At 43.6% G+C, this 24,648-nt stretch overlaps 1 protein-coding gene across 1 annotated transcript; it reads left to right on the forward strand.

Moving 5' to 3' along the window:
* Window positions 1-3,643: 3,643 nt before the first annotated feature.
* Window positions 3,644-23,865, forward strand: cel.2 (carboxyl ester lipase, tandem duplicate 2). Its single transcript, XM_041194462.1, has 11 exons — window positions 3,644-3,880; window positions 4,842-4,989; window positions 7,086-7,205; window positions 9,141-9,338; window positions 12,410-12,540; window positions 13,588-13,695; window positions 17,595-17,712; window positions 19,478-19,667; window positions 21,298-21,501; window positions 22,432-22,629; window positions 23,688-23,865. The coding sequence occupies exons 1-11, from the start codon at window positions 3,644-3,646 to the stop codon at window positions 23,863-23,865; spliced, it is 1,830 nt and encodes a 609-aa protein (XP_041050396.1).
* Window positions 23,866-24,648: the final 783 nt, after the last annotated feature.

Below are 24,648 nucleotides of genomic sequence, written 5' to 3' on the forward strand. Positions count from 1 at the left end.
TTCACCCTCACTCACTTTAACCAGTAGAACGGTACCTAAAGAAGCAATTGTAACATATACTTGAAGAAGATTGATTTGCAGGGTTTTGAGGGAAAAAGCTAGATTTGGGACTAATTTAAGACAGCTTTTTCAAAGAGTTGGCCCAGACATGATGGGCTGAATGGCCTTTTGGGCTATAAAATTCTATGATCCCACCATTCACATGTGAGCCAAAGCACTTCACAACCAATAAGTTACTTTCAAAATACTGCCATTATTCTTGTGTATGCAAATGTGGTAACCAATTTGCACAACTCCCACAAAGAGCAGAGATAAATGCCCAGTTAATTTGGTGGTGCTGGTTGCTTAGTGGATCTTAGCCCAGGACACTTGGAAGAATTTCCCTGTTCTTCGACACATTCTGTGGGAATCTTTTTCACCCCCATGAGCTGGGAGACTCATTGGCCTCCTGCCCCAAAAACATTTCACTTAAATACAAAAAAAAATTGCTTGCTACCGACTCTGCCCTTAAACCAAAATTCTGTTGCACAACCCAAGTCATTTTGTTCACAAATCTGCTGCACATAGATTTTGTCTATCAGAAGCACTCATTGGATTTAATAATGCTGCGTATGCTCAGTGGGACAGCAAGCCATATCACGTGCTAATGTAAGTAATCTCTACCTGATCGCTGCTTGGAGAGAGCCAAGATATGACCCTAAGGGTTGCTGAAAATAATTTAATGGCTGCAGCCAAGCAATGGATCATGACCATACTGGAGAGGAGAAATCTTCCGGCCTTATTTAAAAACATTACCAACATGCCACTGCTTTCTTACTTTTATGCTACTATCCGCAATTTCTTTAGCCCTTAACACTGCCATTAACACTCCATTAGTCTTTTTGTCCATGACATCTTTGTCAATCTCTCCTTTGCCCCCACCTGTCGCTGGCCTTCTATCCAGCTCCACCCCCCTTAAGCAGTATAAATTTCGTCCTATTTCTACTTCTCTTTAGCTCTGAAGAAGTGTCACATGGACTCGAAACATTAACTCTGTTTCTCTCTCCACGGATGCTATCAGACCTGCTGAGTTTTTCTAGCATTTTCTGTTTTTATTTCAGATTTCCAGCATCCACAGTATTTTGCTTTTATTACCCAAACACAGATGCATGTGAGAATGACACTTTGAAATGAACCTGGAAAGGTAACACTACCTGGAAGTTCCGTATATCAAGTCGCTAGTGGAAGGTGTGACAATAAATTGCTTTTTGATCTGTCTCAAATCACACCTCATCCACTTCCAAGCTTCCAGTTCTTCCATTGCATCTCGTTTATGCTTGAGCAAGACACGCATTCAACCTGCAACAGTGAAAAGCTTTATTTATACATTTACCACCTTTGAAACCATTATAATATGAATAGGACCAGGCAGCCAGCAGTGGCCCCTTGCACATGAGGAAATGTAACATTGTAGTGATATTGGACAGCTGTGTCATGCCATTCAGAATCCATAATAGCTTCTAAAAGGGTAGTGGATAACTATTTCATAAAAGAAAATAAAAGATGTATTTGAAAAAAATCTGGGAAAGTGGGATTAAGTGACTAGCTCTTTCAGAGAGCCAGGGTAAACATGATGGGCTGAATGGCCTGCAATTAGGGAAGGGCAGTAAATGCTTGTGATGCTCATATCCCATAATGAAAAATAGGATGAGCTGAGACCACCTTGGAAAGTAAGAAGGAACTTTCATTTTTATTGTGCCTTTCAGAACCTCATGACACCCTAAGTGCTTTACAACCCATAAGTGTTTAGAAGTGTAGTCACTGCTGTAGGAAAAAGGACAGAAATTTTGCACAGGGCAAGCTTCCACAAATTGCAATGAGATAACGACCAGATATCCTGACTAATAGCTTGTTGAGGGATAAATATTAGCCAATGCACTAAGATGAAAATCTGCTTTTCTTCAAAACAGTGGCCATGGGATATTTGAGATCCAGTTGGAATGGAACTTGAACCCACAGCAAAAGACAAAAGTGCTACTTACTGAGCTACAGTACACTGCATTGTTGTGGAACCATCAAGGTGGACTTTGATCGAATTATAATACCATCATTGATGCCAAATAAGATTGGCTCCAGCTCAGGAAAATCCTGCTCCCTAAAGGCTGAGCCTTGAGCTGATATGATTGAGAGTCTGGCTCTGTCTCACACTCTGCTTGGGGACTGGGGTCAGGCTGTGAACAGGTGGCAATGAACTAGATGAAGAGCATAATTGAAGTAATTTTTAAAAAATGAGGTAGTTGGTAGTATAGAATATTGGTCCTTCCCTCCTTAGAACTTGTCCATTTTTCTGAACGTTCTCATTAAATCTTTTCTAGGGCTTAGTCATGTTGAAGGCACAGCTCCCAACAGTGGAACATTGAAAATCGGGGATGTACAATAGGCCACAATCAGAGGAACATAATGTTCTTGGACATATGTGGGGCTGGAGGAGGTAGGGGCGAGGACATTGAGGAATTCAAACACAAAGATGATCAATTTAAAATTGTGGTGTTGCCAGACTGGGAGCCAATGTAGTTTAGAGAGCACAGGGTAATGGATGAATAGGATTTATTACGAGTTAGGAAAGGGCAGTTTTGGATGAATGCAAGTTTATGAAGAGTGAAAGATGAGAGGCTAACCAGGAAAAATTGGTATTGAGTCTGGAGGTAAATGCATGGGGTAAGGTTTTCAGCAGCAGATGGGCTGAAGCAGGGGTGGAGATAGATGATGTTACAAAGGTCAAAGTAGGTGGTCTTGATGATGGTGAGGACATGGGGGTCAGAAGATCAGCGCTGGATCAAAGAGGACAGTGGCCGGGGAGGGGGTTGGCATCAAGGGCTAGAAAATTGAGTTTGTGGTAGAGACCAAAGTTCAGGGCTTCATTCTCCCCAAGGAAATTTCTGCTCATGCAATGCTAAGTCTATCCTACTGAACCCCTTTATAATTTTTGACTGCTATCAAGTCAAGCCTCAATCTCATCTTACAGAGAAAATAGTCCCAGTTTGTTCACACTTCCCTAGTTTTTAAATTATTCCAGCCTTTCACTTCAAATTTGGACATCCAAGCATCGATCAATCTGGTATTCTAAGAGGACCTTCCTGACATCAGTGTTAAATTTGCCTTTTACTACTTTAGCCCTGTGCTCTTCTATGTCCCTATGATTTAATATTAGGTATTTTCTGAGTGAACGTTTCCCGTTCTATTTACCATCTCACCTGCCTCTGTAGAAGATCACCATATTCCTGCAGGAAGCAGCCTGTTACTGAACATCTGTTTATTGGCCATGTGTTGTTAAGCTGACCTTGAAAACCAGTCTTGCTTTAATGAAACAAATGTCTACCCATGTTAAATAATGTCATTAAGATATGCTTGTCTACTAGAATAAACAGACCAAACTTGGCGGCATTTAGCTGCAAGTTATGGATATATATGTGAGGAGCTCAGATCCTGAGTGTATACCTCTGAGAAATGGCTTGCTGGAGGTTGCTGTGCCTTGTGCTCAGCAGTTGCCTTCTCAGGGCTGCAGCAAAGGTCACGGTGAGACACAGCGCGCTGTCCACTAGTCGGTGATTTGGGAGTGAGGGGGTGGGGGCAAGGTCAGTTGGCACGTTGTCCTTTCTCCAAGATGACTTTGGTTTCAACTTACAGAAGATTGAAAGTCAGAGGCACTTCGTGTAACGGGTTTGGTGCAGACCCGTTTGGCTCAGGTTACGCGCACATAAAACAACCTGTTGCTCAGCACAAATTAGCCTCCGAGAAAACACAGGAACAGCTGGGAAATCTCAGTACCATTTTGCTACTGGAGGGAGTCTCCTCTATTGTGTTAGAGCATGTTCAGACACATTGGAGGCAGCTTTACAAAGTATTATGAGAAAATGGTTCCAGGGATGAGGTAGGTAGATAGATTGGAGAAATTGAGTGTTCCCCTTGGAGGAGAGAAGGTTGAGAAGAGATTTGATAGAGGTTTGCAAAGCCATGAGAGGTCTGGACAGAGTAGGTAGGGAGAGACTGCTCCCATTAGTGGAAGGATCGAGAACCAGAGGACACAGATTTAAGGTGATTAGCAAAAGAAGCAATGGTGACATGAGGAAAATCTTTTTCTGTAGTGAGTGGTTAGGATCTGGAATGCACTGCCTAGGACTTTGGTGGAGGCAGATTCAATTGAGGCTTTCAAAAGGGAATTGGACCATTATCTGAAAAGGAAAAATGTGCAGGGCTACAGGGAGAAGACTAGTGGAATTGCACCTGCAAAGGGCCAGCGCACACGTGATGGGCCGAAAGACCTCCATCTGTGTTGTAACCATTCTAAGATTCTATCGCTGTGCTGTGCCTGTCCTGGAAGTGTTTGATGGGGACAGGGTAGAGAGAGCTTTACTCTGTATCTAACCCTGTGCTGTATCTGTCCTGGGAGTGTTTGATGAGGACAGTGTAGAGGGAGCTTTACTCTGTATCTAACCCCGTGCTGTACCTGTCCTGGGAGTGTTTGATGAGGACAGTGTAGAGGGAGCTTTACTCTGTATCTAACCCCATGCTGTACCTGTCCTGGGAGTGTTTGATGAGGACAGTGTAGAGGGAGCTTTACTCTATCTAACCCCATGCTGTACCTGTCCTGGGAGTGTTTGATGAGGACAGTGTAGAGGGAGCTTTACTCTGTATGTAACCTCATGCTGTACCTGTCCTGTTTCTGTCTTTCTTATTTTTTCTGCTTTCACTGATTTTCTTGCTCGAGTTTCTTTCCCGCTCTCTGAATTTCTCACTTCAGTCTCCCTATCAGGTTCACTCTTTCTCCGTCTCTGATTCTCTGTCTCTCTCCTTTCCTGTAGCTGGGCGTGGTGGAAACTGAAGGTGGTCGTGTGGAAGGAACCAATAAACGAGATGGGTTTTTCGCATCGTTGGATATTTTCAAAGGGATTCCTTTTGCGGCAACTCCAAAGCGATTTGAGAAAGCTGAACCCCATCCTGGATGGTCTGGTAACTCATTTCCTTTCCCTTATTTGCCTTTGTCTTCACTTAAAATGGATAGAAAATACTGCACATTGTCCTTTGATGTAGCCAGTCGCAGCAGTGTAGGGAGGTACTGAGTGGAGGCCAGGGAAGTTAGAAAATTGGAGTTATCCTGAATGCTCTTAAATTCAGCTAACTGGTTTATAACTTGGTTGGTAGCAGTTCCACCTTGGAATCAGAAGATTGTTAGTTCAATTCCCAGTTCAGAGTCTTAAGCATGAAATCCAGCTAAGTCCCCACTCCAGACATGAGTACAAAATCTCAGCGGACTATCCTGGTGCAGAAATGAGAGTGTGCTGCACTGTCAAAAGATGCCATTTTTTGGATGAGATGTTAAATCAAGATGCCATCTTAGGTGGACATAAAAGATTCCTTAACTGCTATTTTGCAAAAGAGATGAGAAGTTGTGCTTTCTCAGCCACTATTTATCCATTCTCACCTACCTTACAACAGGGACCACATTTGAAAAGTACTTCAATGGCTGTAAAGTGCTTTGAGATATCTTGAGGTTGTGAAAGGTGCTATATAAATGCAAGTTCTCTCTTTTAGAGAGAAATTGACAAAGGGCAAAACATCTAAAGAGTGATGCCTGCTCCTCCTCCTCCTCCCTCATTGACCCAATGCACTGACAAGCCTTACAGTGTCGATTGGACCCAGACTTGATCCCCAATTTGTTGCCAAGTGGGCTGACCTCCATTGGGCTAGGAAGTGCAAGAACCAGGTAGGTCTGTTGTACCTGATTTCTGGGCAGTGATCCTCGCTGGAATTGTGGGTGCAGAGGGCGAAGAGGATTGAACCAAGTTTGTCTGCAGAGCTCGAAAAGCTGTCTGGGGGTAAGTGAGGAATGGAAGGGAAAAAAACCAAAGTGTAGAGTCAACTTAAGGTTGGACTTAGGAGGAAACTTGATCAGCAATGACCTGTAAATATCAGTGTTAGCAGATCATTGACTTTTACAGTGTATAAGTAGGCCATTTGGACCATCATGCCTGTGTTTGTTTTCTGAGAGATTTATCTATTTCCATTCCTTTCCTCTCAACTCCACATATTTTTCTTTATCAGGTAGTTCTGAGATCTGTGTTCATCTAATTCTGGTCTCTTGGGCACCCCTGATTTTAATTGCTCCGCTACTGGTGGCTGTGCCTTCAGCTTACTAGGCCCTAAGCTCTGGAAATCCCTTCATTAAACTCTCCTTTTCTTCCTTTAAGATGGTCCTTAAAACCTCTCTCTTGACTAAGATCTTGGCCACCTGCCCAATATCACCCTCTGTGGCTCAATATCTAATGTTGTTTTCTAATGCTCCTGTGAAGCACTTGGGAAATTTTATTATGTTAAAAGTGCTATATAAATATGTTGTTGTTGTATTTGTTTACATTCTGTTTAAAAGCTGTTATGGATTCTGCTTCCACCATTGTTTCTGGTCCAGGATTTCAAGTGATAACAGCTAAAAATAAAACATTCCCTAACCTTATCTGGCTAACAGATCAGTGAGCAGCAGAATAAATCTGCAACAATTATTTGCATTTCTTTAGCACCTTTAACATAGTAAGGTGTCCCGAGGTGCTTCACAGGACTGTAAACGAGACAAAATTTAACCCTTTAAGTGGATTTAATTGAATAGTATGCTCTTATCAATGACTCATCTCTGATTCCAACCTCCCACCCACCCCTTCCCCACTCAATCAGTCCTGCTCCAATCAAAGGCAAAGTAATGCAAATGCTGGAAATCTGAAATATAAACAGAAAATGCTGGAAATACTCATCAGGTCTGGCAGCCAGTGTGGAGGCAGAAACAGAGTTAATGTTTCAGATCAATTGAGAGTTGCTCAAATCAAACTTGCTGTTATATGTGGTCTTCCTGAGCTTGTTATGGACTGAGTCAAATGAATGCTGTTTACAGTTATCTTTACTTTTTTCACAGAACAGTGACAACATTTCAGAAGGACATCATTGGATGTAAGCTGCTTTATCCCAAAGCATCCCGTCCTGAGGCTTGTCAAAAATGCCTCATAATTGCAAGTTTTTCTTTCTTTCTACTAATTCCTGGTGCTTGTGTTCGTTACCAGATGTTCTGAAAGCCAATGATTTCAAACCCAGATGTTTGCAGACCATCTTGTCACGGGATACTGTCTTTGGGAGTGAAGATTGTCTCTACCTGAACATCTGGGTCCCTCATGGGAAAAAAGGTACAAAACAATGGCAAAAAATATAACACATCTTAAAACTGTACCCAGCTGAGTAACATCACCAGTGGTGTGTGTTACAGTTCACTCAGACTCCAAGTTACTGTGGCCACACGCACTTTTTACATTGCTGTTGTAGCCCAGAGCTTTGGATCTGGATGGTTGAGGCTCCAACTTTCTTCCCATCATGTGACTGACCAGGAATATCTCCATTCTTACTGTCTGCTATTGGCGTGTGTTGGAAGGATTTACAGGCTGATAATCAACCTGTTCGGCCACGTTATGAATGTATCTTCCTTGGCCATCAAGTCCTGGAGTGGGACTCAAATCCTGAGCTTCTGGCTCAGAGGCAAGGACACTACCCACTGCATCACTCAACCTCCTCAGTAATGTCCTTTTTTGCATCAATTTTAGGAAAATTCTTCGCTGTTCTTTTCCCTCCATTAGTTCTTTAAGAAATGGATATACTTAAGTTTTATACTTGTCAATAGAAATTAATAATGTCAGTGTTGAAAAGTGATGCTTCTTACACTTTCTGCTGTTCGGGATGACATTGAGCATTGCCAGATCCAGTACATGACAGGCTAGATACAGAGTTAAGCACCGCCTACACCATTACAATAAAGTGTCTTTAACTGAATCATAAATCCTCCCACCATTCCACCTCCATCATCAGGAATTCCTGTTCCCTGTCTGAAGCAGACATGTATTCATCCCCTGAGTCCCAATATGCCTCACTAACCCTAATTCAGAAACCATTGTATCAGAAGTCCTATTTAACTTCAGTTTATATCTAACCAATGCTATGCCTGTCCTGGGAGTGTTTGATGGGGACAGTGTACAGGGAACTTTACTTTGTATCTGACCCCATGCTGTACCTGCCCTGGGAGTGTTTGATGGGGGCAGTGTAGAGGGAGCTTTACTATGTATCTAACCCCATGCTGTACCTGTCCTGGGAGTGTTTGATGGGGACAGTGTAGAGGGAGCTTTACTCTGTATCTAACCCCGTGCTGTGCCTGTCCTGGGAGTGTTTGATGGGGACAGTGTTGAGGGAGCTTTACTCTGTATCTAACCCCGTGCTGTACCTGTCCTGGGAGTGTTTGATGGGGACAGTGTAGAGAGAGCTTTACTTTGTATCTAACCCCGTGCTGTACCTGCCCTGGGAGTGTTTAATGGGGACAGTGTAGAGGGAGCTTTACTCTGTATCTAACCCCGTGCTGTACCTGTCCTGGGAGTGTTTGAAGGGGACAGTGTAGAGGGGGCTTTACTCTGTATCTAACCCCGTGCTGTACCTGCCCTGGGAGTGTTTAATGGGGACAGTGTAGAGGGAGCTTTACTCTGTATCTAACCCCGTGCTGTACCTGTCCTGGGAGTGTTTGAAGGGGACAGTGTAGAGGGGGCTTTACTCTTTATCTAACCCCATGCTGTACCTGTCCTAGGAGTGTTTCATGTTGATATAGGCTGGTGAAAGTTTAAGACTGTGTACCACTAATATTCCTCTCAGCAAAAAACTCAATGTAGACAGATTAAAACAAAAGTTTTCAGAGTATGAACGAGGTGATGGTAAAGGGGTTCTCTGAGCTTATTTGTAAACATCAATACATATAATCTGAATGCTTTTAATCATCTGTTGTTACAATGGTTTTAACCTGATTGTTCAGATGCAGTGAATAAACTAAAATAAAAACAGAAAATGCTAGAAATACTCAACAGGCCTGGCAGCTTCTGTGACCAGAGAAACAGAGTTAACGTTTCAGATTGATGACCTCTTGCAAGACCAGATGTCATTGGCCTGACACATTCATCTGCTTCTCTCTCCACAGATGCTGCCAGACCTGCTGAGCCTTTCCAGCATTTTGACTTTTTATTTCAGATCTCCAGCATCCGCAGTATTTTGCTTTTGTAACAACGTACAAACTACTTCTTCCCCTTCTCAAGTGTCCACTGATCTGCCAGTCATGATCTGGATCTATGGAGGGGGTTTCCTGGCGGGAGCGGCACAAGGACCCAACTTCCTGAACAACTACCTGTATGATGGTAGGGAGATCGCATCCCGTGGTAAAGTGATCGTTGTCACCTTCAACTATCGGGTTGGCCCTTTGGGCTTCCTAAGCACAGGAGATGCCAATGCACCAGGTTAGTGTAAGATCCCCTGAGCTTAACTGAGTACTTGGGACAAGAGAAAATGGAAACAGATGATAATTTTTTATTTGTTCATGGGATGTGGGCGTCACTGGCTAGGCCAGCATTTATTGCACATCCTTGACTGCCATTGACCAGAGGGCATTTAAGAGTTAACTGCTGTGGGTCTGGAGTCACATGTAGAACAGACTGGGTAAGGATGGCAGATTTCCTTCCCTAAAGGGCATTAGTGAACCAGATGGATTTTTACAATCGGCAATGGTTTCATGGTCATCATCAGTCTTTTAATTCCAGATTTTTACTGAATTCAAATTCCACTATCTGCACCAAACTATTACACTGGGTCTCAGGAATACCAGCCCAGTGACAATACTACTACGCCACTGCCTTCCCTGAATTTCAGTGCAACAAGTTAACAGAATTTATTAAGTAGATGATTGAACAAAAATACTTAACAGGATCACAGAATTTTTACTGTGCAGGAGGCCATTTGGCCCACCGTGTCTTCACTGGCTCTCTGAGCATTTTAACTTAGTGCCGATCTCCTGCCTTTTCCCCGTAACCCTGCAAATTGTTTCTATTTAGTCATCCAATGTCCTCTTGAAAGCCTCAATCGAATGTGCCTCCACCACACTTCCAGGCTGTGCATTCCAAACCCTAACTACTTGCTGTGTGAAAACGTTTTTCTCACCTTGCATTTGCTTCTTTTGCAAAACACTTTAAAACTGTGTCCTCTGGTTCTCAATCCGTTTACAAGAAAGAACAGTTTCTCTCTATCTACTCTGTCCAGACCCCTTATGATTTTGAAAACTTCTATCAAGTCTCCTCTTAGCCTTCTCCTCTCCAAGGAAAACCGTCCCAACTTCTCCAATCTTTCCTCATAACTGAAGTGTCTTACCCCTGGAACCATTCTTGTAAAACTCTTCACTCTCTCCAATGTGTTCACATCCTCCCTATAGTGTGGCGCCCAGAACTCTGCACAATACTCCAGCTGAGGTTTAACCAGTGTTTTATATAAGTTTATCAAAACCTCCCTGCTTAACAATAATTTAAGCTCCTTGAAGCTGCCTGAACAAAGATGATGTTGTCCTCAGTTCTCTTCGATGTCTTCTCTTCTCTAGCTTCTCCTCCTATGTGCTGAGGTCCTCAAGGTCAAGGGTGACCAGATTTTCAAAAGTCAAAGGCAGGATACATTGAAAAGCCATGGAAGGTGGGACTCCATGATGATTGACATGATGGATGACCAATGGCAGGAATCTGGGGGTGGGGCAGTTGAACCGTGGGAAGCTATGTGAAGACACCTCCCAGCATATGTCCAACCACAGTCAGCGACCCTATTTTGTAGATTGTTTAAAAGGCGTCATCGGCAATGGAACCACTGGCAGCAAAAAGATAGTGACAATTCCCTTGGAGATGCCGAGGGGGCGGTGGGATACTGGTCCGTGGCATGCAATACAATGTGATGTGATGGCTGTTTACAGGAGGGACGAAATTTCACACAGATTTTCTCCCCCCAATCCTGGCTTACATTTAACAAAAAGGAAAATGGTGAAAACCGGGACATTTGAACTGGTTTTAGGAATTTTTCAGGACCGGGGCATTTAATTAAAAACAGGATTGTCCCTGCAAATCTGGGACGCCTGGTCACCCTATCAAATCCGTCCCCAGGTCTGCCTATGTGCAGTTATACACATCACCCCCATACATACATGTGACCTGATTGCCCGACCCCTTGACTACATGTAGCCTGGCCATCTAACCCCAGATTCGCTGGTGACCTTCTTGCACTGTTTGCCATTCACATGATGCAAAGGTGCATGTTTGGCACCAAACCAGCAGGCAGAAACTTCTGTGGAGAGCACACGCCTTTTTAAAATTCTTAACCCTTTAGCTTCCTCATAGCTGCAAACAGTACAATCAAGTACCTTTACAATTCTGACCTCTTCCGTACATATTACAAACAACATATTAATCAGAACATCTTCATAACTGAATTAAGCAACATATTTACAATTTATTACATTTGTGTCAAATCCTTTTACTCATCACCCTCCTGAGCTTGCTCACCGACATCGCCTCCCAGTCTGGCAAAGGCACGATTTTAAAAAACTCTCACCTTAATTTTCAAATCCCTCAATGGCCTCGCCCTCTCCCCAGCTCTGTAATCTATTTCAGCGATATGACCTTCCAAGGTATCAGTGCTCCTCCAATTCTGGCCTGTGCACAACCCCAGTTTTAATTGTTCCATCATTGGCGGGTGTGCCTTCAGTTGCCTGGGCCCTAAGTGCTGGAATTCACTCCATAAACCTCTCCACCTCTCTCTCCTCCTTTTAGACGATCCTTAGAAGCTACCTTTGACCAAGCTTTTGGAGACCTGATCCAACAATCTCCTCATGTGGCTCGGTGTCAAATTCTGTTTGAAAATCATTGCTGTGATGTTCTGGGACATTTCACTGCATTAAAGACACTATGTAGCTGCAGGTTGCTGTTGTAATAGTCACCAGGTTGATGCATGGTCAGCGATTAGTGCCACTAAAACTGGAGCCAAGCCTGTGTGGAGCAAATGTACAGATCCCTGAATGTGTGGGGATATCAACAGATGGCAATCATGGGGAAGACTGAGAATCTGAAATAAAAACACAAAAGATTGGATGCAGACAGCAGGTTGGTCAACATCTGAAGAGGCTGATATTTCAGATGGGGCCACTCGCCAGAATTCTCAGCTGCCAATCAGTAGTCCATTGTCGTCAATCAGAAAGGTGGAGATGAGTAAAAAGCCTAAATCTTCCTAGAAAAGTGCTGATGTATTCACGACGCACCCTATTGTTAATGTGCAAGTTGGCCAGCAAGTTCAGGGGATTAAGAGGTAAACCATGAGTTCTGAATCTTCAGAAATTGCTGTTTGATTTGCGCTTTTCTGCTACTTACTTTGCAGAAAAGGCCTTTGTGCCACACCATACTCTATGCCATATTGTGTTCTCTGTGCTACACTGTGCTCTCTTTGTCATGGTGCAGTATTTGTGTGCGCTGTATTGTTTATCGGGGCTGTTTGTTGTGGTAAACAGGTAACCAAGGTCTGTGGGACCAGCACATGGCCATCAGTTGGGTGAAGAGAAATATTGCCGCGTTTGGTGGGGACCCAAATAAAATCACCCTCTTTGGAGAGTCAGCAGGAGGCACGAGTGTCTCCTTCCAGGTAACTCTCAAGTGTGATGTGATGATGTGAACAGGTGATGTGGCGGATCGGAGCAGGATTGAGATCCAGTCATGATCTGTACTGTTAGCTCATCTGAGGTGGAGCAGCAGTGATGTTGTTACAATTAGATTCAGTGACCCTGGGGAGAGAGGGGCAATGAAATTGGTCAGGGTTGCTATTGTTCATCATTATCCTTGCTGGAATTGGTGATGGGATCAGGCTTGCCTGTGATGGTTTGCACAGGTGAATAGCTAGTTGACACTTACTGCCCCAAGGTTCAAAGGGAATGACTAATTCAACAAGATATTGGAGGACAGATGGAGGGGGGCCATGAAACTACCTGTAGAGTGAATCAGTGAGCTGTACCTCCAGAATAAGGCAATGCTGTATCTCCAGGTGAGTTACTTCAGGAATAGAATTATTTTAGCACAGCAGACCACTGGTTCCCTCTACTTGACTGTAGATCCCACTTTGGTGTTGATTTTACTCAATTCCATATTTCCCACAAGCAGCGATGTGATCACCTGTTTTTGTGATGTTGACTGAGGCATAAATATTGGCCAGGACACCAGGGAGAACTTCCCTGCACTTCCTCAAAATAGCGCCAAGGAAATTTTTTTTTGTGTCACCTGAGAGCAGATGAGGGCCTCAGTTTAACATTTTATTTGAAATGGCCCCTTCCAACAGTGTAGCACTCCCCAGTACTGCACTGGAGCGTCAGCCTTGACTTTTATGCTGATGTCCCGGATTGGAACTTGAATTGGCAACCTTGTGGCTGAGGTGTAAGGATGCTACCAACTGAGCCACCACTGCCACACAGGAAACTGGAAATTCCACACTGATGTTGCAGCACTTTTCCAAGGCCTGAAATATATGCTGAAACAAAGCCGCTGTACTATGTTAGAGATGTTCAACATGGGTCTTGTATACACACCTCAAAGACAAACTCCAAACTCTCTCCTGCATTGAAAAAGATCTTCAGTGAATGTATCCTTCAAGTTGAACCAATGTATCTCTTTCTGATAATGTTTCTACTTTCTTTCACAGACCTTGTCACCATATAATAAAGGACTAATAAAACGAGCAATTTCACAGAGTGGGGTAGCCACATGTGCCTGGACAGTTCAGAGAAACCCCATGCACTGGGCACAACAGGTCAGTGCAGCTGCGGTGAACAAAGATGATACTCAATAAATTCTCTTTCAGAAGTTAAGAATTGAGTAAATGGCAAATTGATGTGGGCGGAGTTGGATCGGGGTGGGCCAGTGTTCAAAGTGGAAGTACCTGAGAAGAAGTTTGCCTCTCCGGCTGTTCAAGCTGGTGTCTGACAAGTGTCAGGTCTCTAAAAAGAGATGTCAAACTGGCAGGGGGGATCTTGGGTAGCACTGTAAATTCGTCAAGTTTCTGTTCACCACTCAAAAATAGGAACAGAGAAAATCGGAGCAGGAGTGGGCCATACGGCCCCTCGAGCCTGCTCTGCCATTTAATTAGATCCTGGCTGATCTTCTACCCTTGCGCCATTTTCCCACTCTATCTCCATATCATTTGATATCGTTAATAACTAGAAATCTATCAATCTTGAATCTACTCAATACTGAGCCTCCACAGCCCTCTGGGTAGAGAATTCCAAAGATTCACCACCCTCTGAGTGAAGAAATTCCTCCCTATCTCAGTCTTAAATAACCTACCTCTTATGCTGAGACTGTGTCCCCTGATGATAGACCCCCACCCACCCACCCAACAGCCAGGGGAAACATCCTTCCTGCATCTAGGCTGTTGAGCCCTGTAACAATTTTGTAAGATTCAATGAGATCAAAGAACAAAGAACAAAGAAAAATACAGCACAGGAACAGGCCCTTCGGCCCTCCAAGCCTGCGCCGATCATATTGCCTGTCAAACTAAAACATTTTGCACTTCTGGGGTCCGTATCCTCGATTCCCATCCTATTCATGTATTTGTCAAGCTGCATCTCAAACACCACTACCGTACCTGCTTCCACCACCTCCTCTGGCAGTGAATTCCAGACACTCACTACCCTCTGCGTAAAAAACTTGCCCCACACATCTCCTCTCAACTTAAACCTATGTTGCCTAGTAATTGACTGTTCCACCCTGGGAAAAAGCTTCTGACTATCTACTCCCGTCCATGCCACTCATAATTTTGTAAACTTCTATCAAGTCGCCTCTCAATCTCCGTCCCCCCAGTGAGAACAATCCGGGTTTCTCCAACCTCTCCTCATAGCTAATAACCTCCAGACCAGGCAGCATCCTGGTAATCCTCCTCTGCACCTTCTCCAACACCTCCATATCCTCCTGGTAATGTGGTGACCAGAATTGCACACAATATTCCAAGTGAGGCCTAACCAAGGTTCTATACAGCTGCAGCATGACTTCCTAGCTCAATACCCCTGCCGATGAAGGCAAGCTTACCATATGCCTTCCTGACTACCTTATCCACCTGCGTTGCCAATTTCAGTGATCTGTGGACCTGTACACCCAGATCCCTCTGCCCGTCGATGCACTTAAGGGTTCTGCCATTTACTGTATAATTCCTACCTATATTAGACGTTTCAAAATGCATTACCTCGTGTTTGTCTGGATTAAACTCCATCTGCCATTTCTCCGCCCAAGTCCCCAATCGATCTATATCCTGTTGTATCCTTTGACAATCCTCTTCACTATCTGCAACTCCTCCGACCTTAGTGTCGTCTACAAACTAATTAGCCCAGTTACATTTTCCTCCAAATCATTTACGTATACTACAAACAGCTAAGATCCCAGCACTGATCCCTGAGGAACACCACTAGTCACAGCTCTCCATTCAGAAAAGCACCCTTCCACTGCTACCCTCTGTCTTCTATGACCAAGCCAATTCTGTATCCATCTTGCCAGCTCACCTCTAATCCCGTGCGACTTTACCTTCTGTACCAGTCTGCCATGAGGGACCTTGTCAAAGGCCTTACTGAGATCCATGTAGATAACATCCACTGCCCTTCCATCATCAATCATCTTTGTCACTTCCTCAAAAACTCGATCAAGTTAGAGAGACATGGTTTTTCCCAGGTTTATATCATGGGACTTTGAAGTGGTAGCATATTAACAAATATGAGGACTGCCTCTCTAGACAAATACAATTTCACAAAACCATGCTGCTTCTCACTAATAGGCCCATTTGCTTCCAAATGGTAGTAAATCCTGTCACGAAGAATCTTTTCCAATAATTTCCCTACTACTAACGTAAGACTCACTGGCCTATAATTTCCTGGATTATCCCTGCTACCCTTCTTAAACAATGGAACAACATTGGCCATTCTCCAGTCCTCTGGGACCTCACCCGTAGCCAGTGAGGATACAAAGATTTCAGTCAAGGCCCCAGCAATCTCCTCCCTTGCCTCCCTCAGTAATCTGGGGTAGATCCCATCTGGCCCTGGGGACTTATCCACCTTAATATTCTTCAAGACGCCTAACACCTCTTTTTTGATCTCAACATGATCTAGGCTATCTACACACTCTTCCCTGATCAAATCGACTGCTAAGTCCTTCTCTTTGGTGAATACTGATGAGCAGTACTCATTTAGTATCTCTCCCATTTCTTCTGGCTCCAAACGCAGATTCCCACCTCTGTCCCTGAGTGGGCCTACCTTTTCCCTGGCTACCCTCTTGCTTTTTACATATGTATAAAAGGCATTGAGATTTTCCTTAATCCTGGTTGCCAATGACTTTTCATGACCCCTTATAGCCCTCCTGACTCCTTGTTTAAGTTTCTTCCTACTTTCTTTATATTCTCCACAGGCTTCATCTGTTCCCAGCCTTCGAGCCCTTATGAATGCTTCCCTTTTCTTGTTGACTAATCTCACAATATCCTTCATTATCCAAGGTTCCTGAAACTTGCCATACTTATCCTTCATCCTAGCAGGAACATGCCGGTCCTGAATTCTTAACAACTGACATTTGAAAGCCCCCCACATGTCAGTTGCTGATTTGCCCTCAAACATCCGCCTCCAGTCTAGATGCCTCAGTTCCTGTCTAATATTGTTATAATTAGCCTTCCCCCAACTAAGCACCTTAACCCGAGGACTCCTGTTATCCTTATCCACCAATACCTTGAAACTTACTGAATTATGGTCACTTTTCCCGAAATGCTCCCCTACTCAAACTTCGACCACCTGGCCGGGTTCATTCCCTAATACCAGGTCCAGTATTGCCCCTTCCCTAGTTGGACTATTTACATATTGTCTCAGAAAGCCCTCCTGGATGCACCCTACAAATTCTGCACCATCCAAACCCCTAGCACTAAGTGATTCCCAGTCAATATAGGGAAAGTTAAAATCACCCACCACAACAACTCTATTACTTTTACATCTTTCCAAAATCTGCCTATCATCCAAAATCATCTCTCATTCTTCTGAAATCTAGAGAATGTAGGACCAGTCTCTTCAACCTGTCCTCATACGACAACCCCGCCATCCCAGGGATCAGTCTGATGAACCTTCATTGCACTCCCTCTATGGCAAGTATATTCTTCCTTAGGTAAGGAGACTAAAAGTGTACACACTACTCCAGGCGCCGTCTCACCAAGGCTCTATACAAGTGCAGCAGGACATCCTTCCTTCCGTACTTGAATCCTCTTGCAGTGAAGGCCAACTTATTATTTACCTTCCTAATTGCTTGGTGCACCTGCATGTTAGCCTTCAATGGCTTGGACCTGGGCCTAGCTTTTAGACCTGGCTTCAAACTCAGACTATACTTTTGGGGCACAGACACCAGTCTCTCCATAGCCATAAAGTTGTTGTTGACCCAGAAGTGCTCAATACCACAGGAATGTCCATAATGTGACACAAAGTAGAAATCTTGCACGACCTCCAGCATGATTGATGCTGGAAGTGAAAAATATTCACAATAGTCCACAGGATTTAGCTCCAAGGTACATTCTCAGGCTGAATGGAGAGTGTTTGACCTGAGTCTGTTTGGTAAGGGAACTGTCTGCCAAAAGTGAGGAACTGCTAATGGGTATGATACTGATTGCGGGTGCTTCCCTGGTCTGATATCTTTCAGGTTGCTCAGAAAGTCGGCTGTCCAAGAGATGACCCTGCTGCTATGGTGGCCTGTCTGAAGATCACAGACCCCAAAGCTGTCACTCTGGCTATACCCTTGAAGCTCACAAACTTGGAAAGTAAGATACATGAAGGGATGATGTGAATGTTCCTCTTCAAAACACTTGAACATATTTCCACAGAAAAGATTTGGAAATGTATTGCGTTTAAAACCTTGGGTCTTCAAATCAAAATGTATTCACTAAGTCCATAAAGAAAAGTACTTGAAAGGTGGTTAAACTGGAAATCGCTGGGGATTGAAGTTGCTTCTCCCCAAGACTAAAAACGATAAACAATTAATTAGCCTGTCTCAATAACCAATAACCTTGCATTCATTGAGTGATTCTTGGATCTTGGGCACTCGGCGCAGGTTGGCAAGCATAGGTTCTCCTCCTCAGGGAGATAAAAACAGAGGCAGAAACAGTCACTGACAGGCAGTGTACGTTTTAAACAAATAGTTATGAGATGGGGGAGTGGGGAAAAGCATTTGCCAGACTCAAGTTTAGAATTCACAAACACAAGTGCAAGTTATTTTGTTCGAGTCAAGCAAGATAACCTACTGATATGACGAAGTGTTGCGTGTCCATTATTTGTATAAGTATATGAAATCGTATTTGTCAGAGCAGCTGCTCTGTACCTTTGCTTGTTGTGCAGACTGTCCCATTGTTCCACCTAAGCAATAGTGTATGGGGGTTGCAGAGAGCCAGTCTGAGTCAATAGAATGGAGAATGATAAAAACAAAAAACTGCGGATGCTGGAAATCCAAAACAAAAACAGAAACAGAAATACCTGGAAAAACTCAGCAGGTCTGGCAGCATCGGCGGAGAAGAGTACAGTTGACGTTTCAAATCCTCATGACCCTTCAACAGAACCGTTGAAGGGTCATGAGGACTCAAAACGTCAACTGTTCTCTTCTCCGCCGATGCTGCCAGACCTGCTGAGTTTTTCCAGAATGGAGAATGAAGTTGACTAAAACTGCTTGATGTGCATGAAATAAACTGTAAACATACTGACCTGAACCCAATGCGTGGAGCCATGTTGAAAGAACCATTCTAGTGACATATTGAGAGTTCCTAGCGGTCTAAACACAGGGCTGCAAGAAGCAATGGGATTGGTCACTCAATGAGATTTTCCCTTGACTAATCACAATCTACCTCTGCATACTCATTATAGTTGAGCAAAATGCAGCCCCTCAGAAAAATTGTTTTTGTAGGAGTTTGTTAAAGAGGATTTGTTGCAATGGAAACTTTGCCTCTCCAGTCTGGAAATTGTTCTAAACTTCCCACCTCCACACTATCTTCAAAACCTTTCCTTGGGACAATTTATTTGATAAATTTTACAGCATGGAGGCAGGATGTTTGGCCCAACTAGTATCTGCCGTTGCTTATGTCCTGCACTAGTCTCCTCTCACTTTAATACATCTTACTCTATTCTTTTCTCATGTATTTATCCAGCTTCCCCTTAACTGCATTTATGCTATTCACCTCAACTGCACCATGTGGTAGCGAATTGCACTTTTTCACCATTCTTTGGGCATACAAGTGCTTGACTCTTCTCCCTTTTCTTCACTTCTGCTCTGTGTTTGCTGTTTGTTTCCACTGTCTTGTCAGATGCTTTGAGATGTCTCTGCATGGGAGAGGTCCATGGAAAGGGCAAGTTGTTATTGGGTTTCCCTTAGCGGCCATTGCCTTTTGAAGCAAGCTATAAAGACAGAAGACAAAACTGCCTGAAAAATACCTCTGTTATGGAGGCAATTCTCTGTCAGGCTGGGAGTAAATTCACTTTATTATTTTGCACTGAAAACAGAGAGCAGAACTGACTGATTCCTTTTCTTTTGTTTTGTAGCTCCGTTAGTATTCTACCTGTTATGGTCTCCAGTCATTGATGGAGACTTTATTCCTGATGAGCCAAAGGAGCTCTATCGCAACGCTGCTGGTATCGATTATATCGCCGGTGTTAACAATATGGATGGACATGTTTTTGCTGGCTTGGATGTTCATTCAATCAATGAGGCTGGGCTAGGAAAGACCTACCCGTACGGGACAGAGCTTATTTAATTGAATGTGTTACTTTCTAATGTTGTTCTTAAGGCACTTCTTTCCCTTCCCTAAGTATAGACTCATAGTCTGCAGCACAGGAGTCCTTTTGTCCCATCAAGTGGTGGGATGTGCTGCCCAGCAAAGATCTGACTACACTAATCCCATTTTCCAGCACTTGGCCCATAGCCCTGGAGGCTATGGCGGCAACACTAGTGAATATCTAAATACTTTTTAAATGTTACGAGTTTCCAACTCAACCACCCCTTTAGGCAGAGAGTTCCAGACTTCCACCACTCTCTGGGTGAAAAAAATCTCCTTAACTCCCCTCTTAACCTTCCAACTCTTACCTTAAACCTATGCCCCCTGGTTATTGACCCCTCTACTAATGGAAAAAGTGCTTTCCTATCCACCCCATCTATGCCCCTCATAACCTTATACACCTCTACCAGGTCCCCTCTGAACCTTCATTGCTCCATGGAAAACAACTCCAGCCTCTCCAATATTTCCTCATAGCTCAGACCCTCCAGCCCAGGCAGCATCCTGGTAAATCTCCTCTGCACCCTCTCCAGAAAGAAAAGCAGTTCCCATTAGCTGATGGTACAAGGGCTGGGAGGCAGAGATTTAATGATCTGGGGCAAGATATGCAGGGTGGATGTGAGGAAGAATATTTTTACGCAATGAGTATTAATGACCTGGAACCCATTGCCTATGAAGGGAGTGGAAGCAGGGATGATCAACGGTTTCAAAAGGAAATTCAGAAGGCACTTGAGGGAAATAAACTTGCAGAGCTATGGGGATAGAGCGGGGACTGATTGGATTGCTCTAGAGAGAGGCAGCATGTAGGATGGCTTCCTGTAATGACTCTGTAAGGACTTGTTAGCAAACTAATTCAGTACTACAGTGTGGGGAACAGGAATGGGTTTACATCCTTTCCTCCTGTCTTATTGCAGCTGACTCAAATGGTTCACCAGGGAAACTGAGACAAAGACAAGAGGATAAAATATCAAATTGGTGGAAGTTAAAAATATTAATTTAAATGAAAATAAACACCATTCTGAATGACATGATGTCCCTGAATACCAGGCCACATGTTTAGGAAAAAATCTACCGCACACTTTTGCTAGACACATCCATTCCATTTTGGAGCCAAAGAATACAGAGAGGGGTTGGACAGATGGTTGTAGAAGATGGTGCTATGGCCAATAATGAATTAAAAACCTATTCTAAGATTGCAAATCCAACACTTGAAAATTATTAATTTATCGTGGATGTGGAGAGGATGTTTCCTCTGGTGGGAGAATCTAGAACTAGGGGTCACCCATTTAAAACAGAGATAAGGTGAAATTTGTTTCTCTGAGGGTTGTGTCTTTGGAATTCTCGTATTGAAAAGGTGGTGGAAGCAGAGTCTTTGAATATTTTTAAGGCAGAGGTGGATACATTTTTGGATTATTGGAAGTAGGTGGGATGCAGATTTGTTACTATCAGATCAGCCATGATCTTATTAAATGGTGGAGCAGGCTTGAGGGGCCAAATAGCCTACTCCTGCTCTTTGTTCATGTGTGTATGCTTGGGGAGAAAAGTGTCCACATCATATCCTTGAACTTGAATTTTTTTTGGTATCTCCAGGAGCGACTTGTATAATTTGATTCGCGGTCTGACCATAGACAAAGGTGAAAAAGGTGCCAACTTAACTTATGCGCAATACACCAAGGACTGGCCTACCAATCCAAGTCAAGAGACCATTAAAAGGACAGTAGTGGAGTTGGAGACAGATGTTCTCTTCTTGGTCCCCACACAATTGGCTCTTGATCTTCATTCTCAGCATGCTCAGTAAGTTACTTAACAGGCATTTCCATCTAGTGTCACATATTCTGTGCCCAAATGGTGAGACGTGGGGTAGAAGTGGGGATTATCAGGCTGTACCACTATATGAGAGAGAGGAGGATGTCCCGTTGGGCATGAGATCTATCCAACACTGGTCCAGTAACACAGCATACTCTTGGATTAATATATCTACATACTTCCACAGGAAGACTATGTTTTATTTGAAAGCCATTCTTTGAGTTTTTTTGAAAAAAAGGTTATTCTCTACTCTTTTCTTGCCTGGGTGTCCCTGTACTGTTCAGTTGAGTGGACAGGGTCTCTTGTCTATAAAAGCAAAATACTGCAGATGCTGGAAATTTAAAATAAAAACAGAAAGTGCTGGAAAAACCCAGCAGGTCTGGCAGCATCTGTGGAGAGAGAAACAGAGTTGACATTTCCAGTTCAATATGACTCTTCTTTGGAATTGTTTTTATTCCTTCTAGTTCCTTGGCAGCGCTGCTCTAATGTACTGTACAAACACAGCCAGCGCTGTCCCTCTCTTTGACTTTTTCTCTCATTGTCTGGAAGTTTCTGGCCACTGCTGGATGCCTCCCCGCAGCTGACATCAGGAAATAGTGGATGCGAATGGTTAGAACAAGTAGCCCCTACAGCAGCTGTTCATCGAGGGGAGGCTTGGTAAGTACATGAGGAAGAGAGGAATAGAAGGATGGGTTTAGATGTGGTAAAGTAGGAGGAGACTGATGTAGAACATAAAACACCAGCACAGATCATTTGGGCCAAGCAGTCTTTTTCAGTGTAAATCCTATGTAACATAGTTTTAAAACCTGTGTTTAACAACATTTTAATTGAGATTTTCCTTACATATTTTTGATCTGCGCTTACATTTTCTCACCTTATCATTTCATCTCCTTCCTTTCCGCACACCTTTCTTCACAGGGGAGCCAAGACATTCAGCTACTTGTTTTCCTACCCCTCCCGGGCTCCTATATATCCCAAATGGGTGGGAGCTGATCATGCCGATGACCTCCAATACGTCTTTGGAAAACCATTTGCTACTCCACTTGGATACCGGCCAAGGGACAGAAATGTTTCAAGAAATATAATTGCGTACTGGACCAATTTTGCTCATACTGGGTAAGGAAACAGAATAAAAGAAACTTGCATTTCTACAGCACTTTTCACAGCCTTAGGTTGCCCAAAAACATTTTATAGCCAAAGAAATACTTTTGTAGGGTGATAAATGCAGCAGCTAACCTGTGCACAGCAAGCTCCCACAATGTGATAATGACCCGATAGTCTATTTTTGTAATATTGGTTAAGGGATAAATATCAGTCCATGACACCAGGGAAATTGCCCCTGCTCCTTGTCAAAATGGAGCTATGGGATCCTTCACGTCTACCTGAGGGGGCAGATTGGGGCCTCAGTTTAATGTCTCATCCAAAGGCAGGGCAGCACTCTCAGACCTGCACTGGGAGTGTCAGCCTGGATTGTTGTGCTCAAGTCTCTGGAATGAGACTTGAACCCATTAGCTGCTGACTCAGAGGCAAGAGTGATAGCCACGGTTATACTGATATCAGGTCAAGGGCAATTGGGGATGAGGAACAAATGCTGGCTCTGCCAGTGACACTCACCTCCCACCAAAGACTAAAGTGTCCTTTCGTTCCTAGTTCTCGCTTTGCAGGTCTCGTCTGATACACGCCTCATTCCCAGAAGTGAGGATAGCCCCAAACATCCAGTCACTAACCATTTGAGAATTAAACAGGGCCGGTCCAAGAACCACTACCTTCCTAATTTGGGTCTCAGCTTGTCCTAATCGGTTGCACTTTTGCCTGAGTTAGAAGGTTGTGGTTTCAAAACCCAGGTAAATATGTCAGTGCAGTACTGAAGGAGTTCTGCACTGTTGGAGTTGCTGTACTTCAGATGCAACATTTAATGTCACCTAAAGCACAGGAACAGGATCACCAAGTTAATGTAAAGAGTAGCAGGGCATTCCCCTGGCCAATGCTCCATCCTCCATCACAAACAGTAGTTGTGGGATCTTGCTGTTCATAGAATGGTCACTGCAATTGCCTACGTAACTGTACAATGTAATCTCTGAAGTGCTTTGGGATGTTTCAGATGTAGCAAGATGCTGTACAAATGCAAGTGGTTCAGAACGTATCCAGCAGTGACAGTCTATTTTGTCTTTCAGTGATCCGAGTAGGGGTGAATCTAAAGTGCCCACCCCATGGATCCCTTACACATCAACGTACACCCAGTACCTGGAAATTGACAAGGACATCAACATGAACTCCATCAAGCAACGGCTTCACTACGAGGCTGTCAACTTCTGGAACCAGACGTATACTGCTATTGAAGTGACACCTTAACCCTGCATGGATAAGGTTAATCAATGTGTAACTCTGAAATAAACCTCTCATTTTAAAAATAGGTCTGTTCTCATAGATATTTAACTTGGCCTGATCAGTCAGGATGAGCTGACTGTATTCGTGATGGAATTGGTGTCTCAGGCGTGTGAATTCAGAGATTTCCTTTTTACCCCACCCTCTTCCTAAACCTCAAAAGGAGGAATTGCAGGCATTCTCCCCCACACCGCCAATCTAATATAATAGTCCTACGAATGTGTTGCTTTGGAAGTGTTTTAATAATGCTTTTAAGTGAAGTTACTTACAAACATCAAAGAGATGGGATGTGTCTGCTTCTTATTGCAGAATCTGTTTATTCTTACACACTATTCCTCCTAGGTGAGACCGCCAGCCCTCACTGCGCTGCCCTTCACAGACCATTCTCCACTCCCACCTCCTGTTTCTCAATATTTTGCAAACCCCCTGAAGAGTCTCTATGGACCTCCAGGGGTCTGTGGATCCCAGTTTGAGAACCACTGTTACATTATTTTTATTCTTTCTAATGTCAATAAGTGCCTCTTAGAAGGCTTGGCACAGTTAAGGAAATCTCGGGGTATATTTAAATTGTGGTGATTTATACTCTGACATTTTGGGATATTTGGCTTGTTTCTCCAGCCCAAAACTATTTCACAAAATATCAAAAACGCAGAGTTGAAAGGTACAGTGGAAGGCTAAATGCTGGCCTGTCATATCAATCCAATCAATAACCTGCTCTCAGGCACACTTTAATAAAAAGCAACCTTATAA

Source organism: Carcharodon carcharias, chromosome 8 (genome assembly GCF_017639515.1).
Source record: "Carcharodon carcharias isolate sCarCar2 chromosome 8, sCarCar2.pri, whole genome shotgun sequence".
In the NCBI taxonomy this organism is placed as follows: Eukaryota; Metazoa; Chordata; class Chondrichthyes; order Lamniformes; family Lamnidae; genus Carcharodon; species Carcharodon carcharias.

Excerpts from the sequence above, each read along its gene's own strand:
- cel.2 (XM_041194462.1), top strand. The coding sequence starts at position 3,644 with ATGACTTTGGTTTCAACTTACAGAAGATTGAAAGTCAGAGGCACTTCG. Across the intron at positions 3,881-4,841 it reads ATTGGAGGCAGCTTTACAAA|CTGGGCGTGGTGGAAACTGA; the intron begins GTATTATGAGAA and ends CCTTTCCTGTAG. Across the intron at positions 13,696-17,594 it reads CCATGCACTGGGCACAACAG|GTTGCTCAGAAAGTCGGCTG; the intron begins GTCAGTGCAGCT and ends GATATCTTTCAG.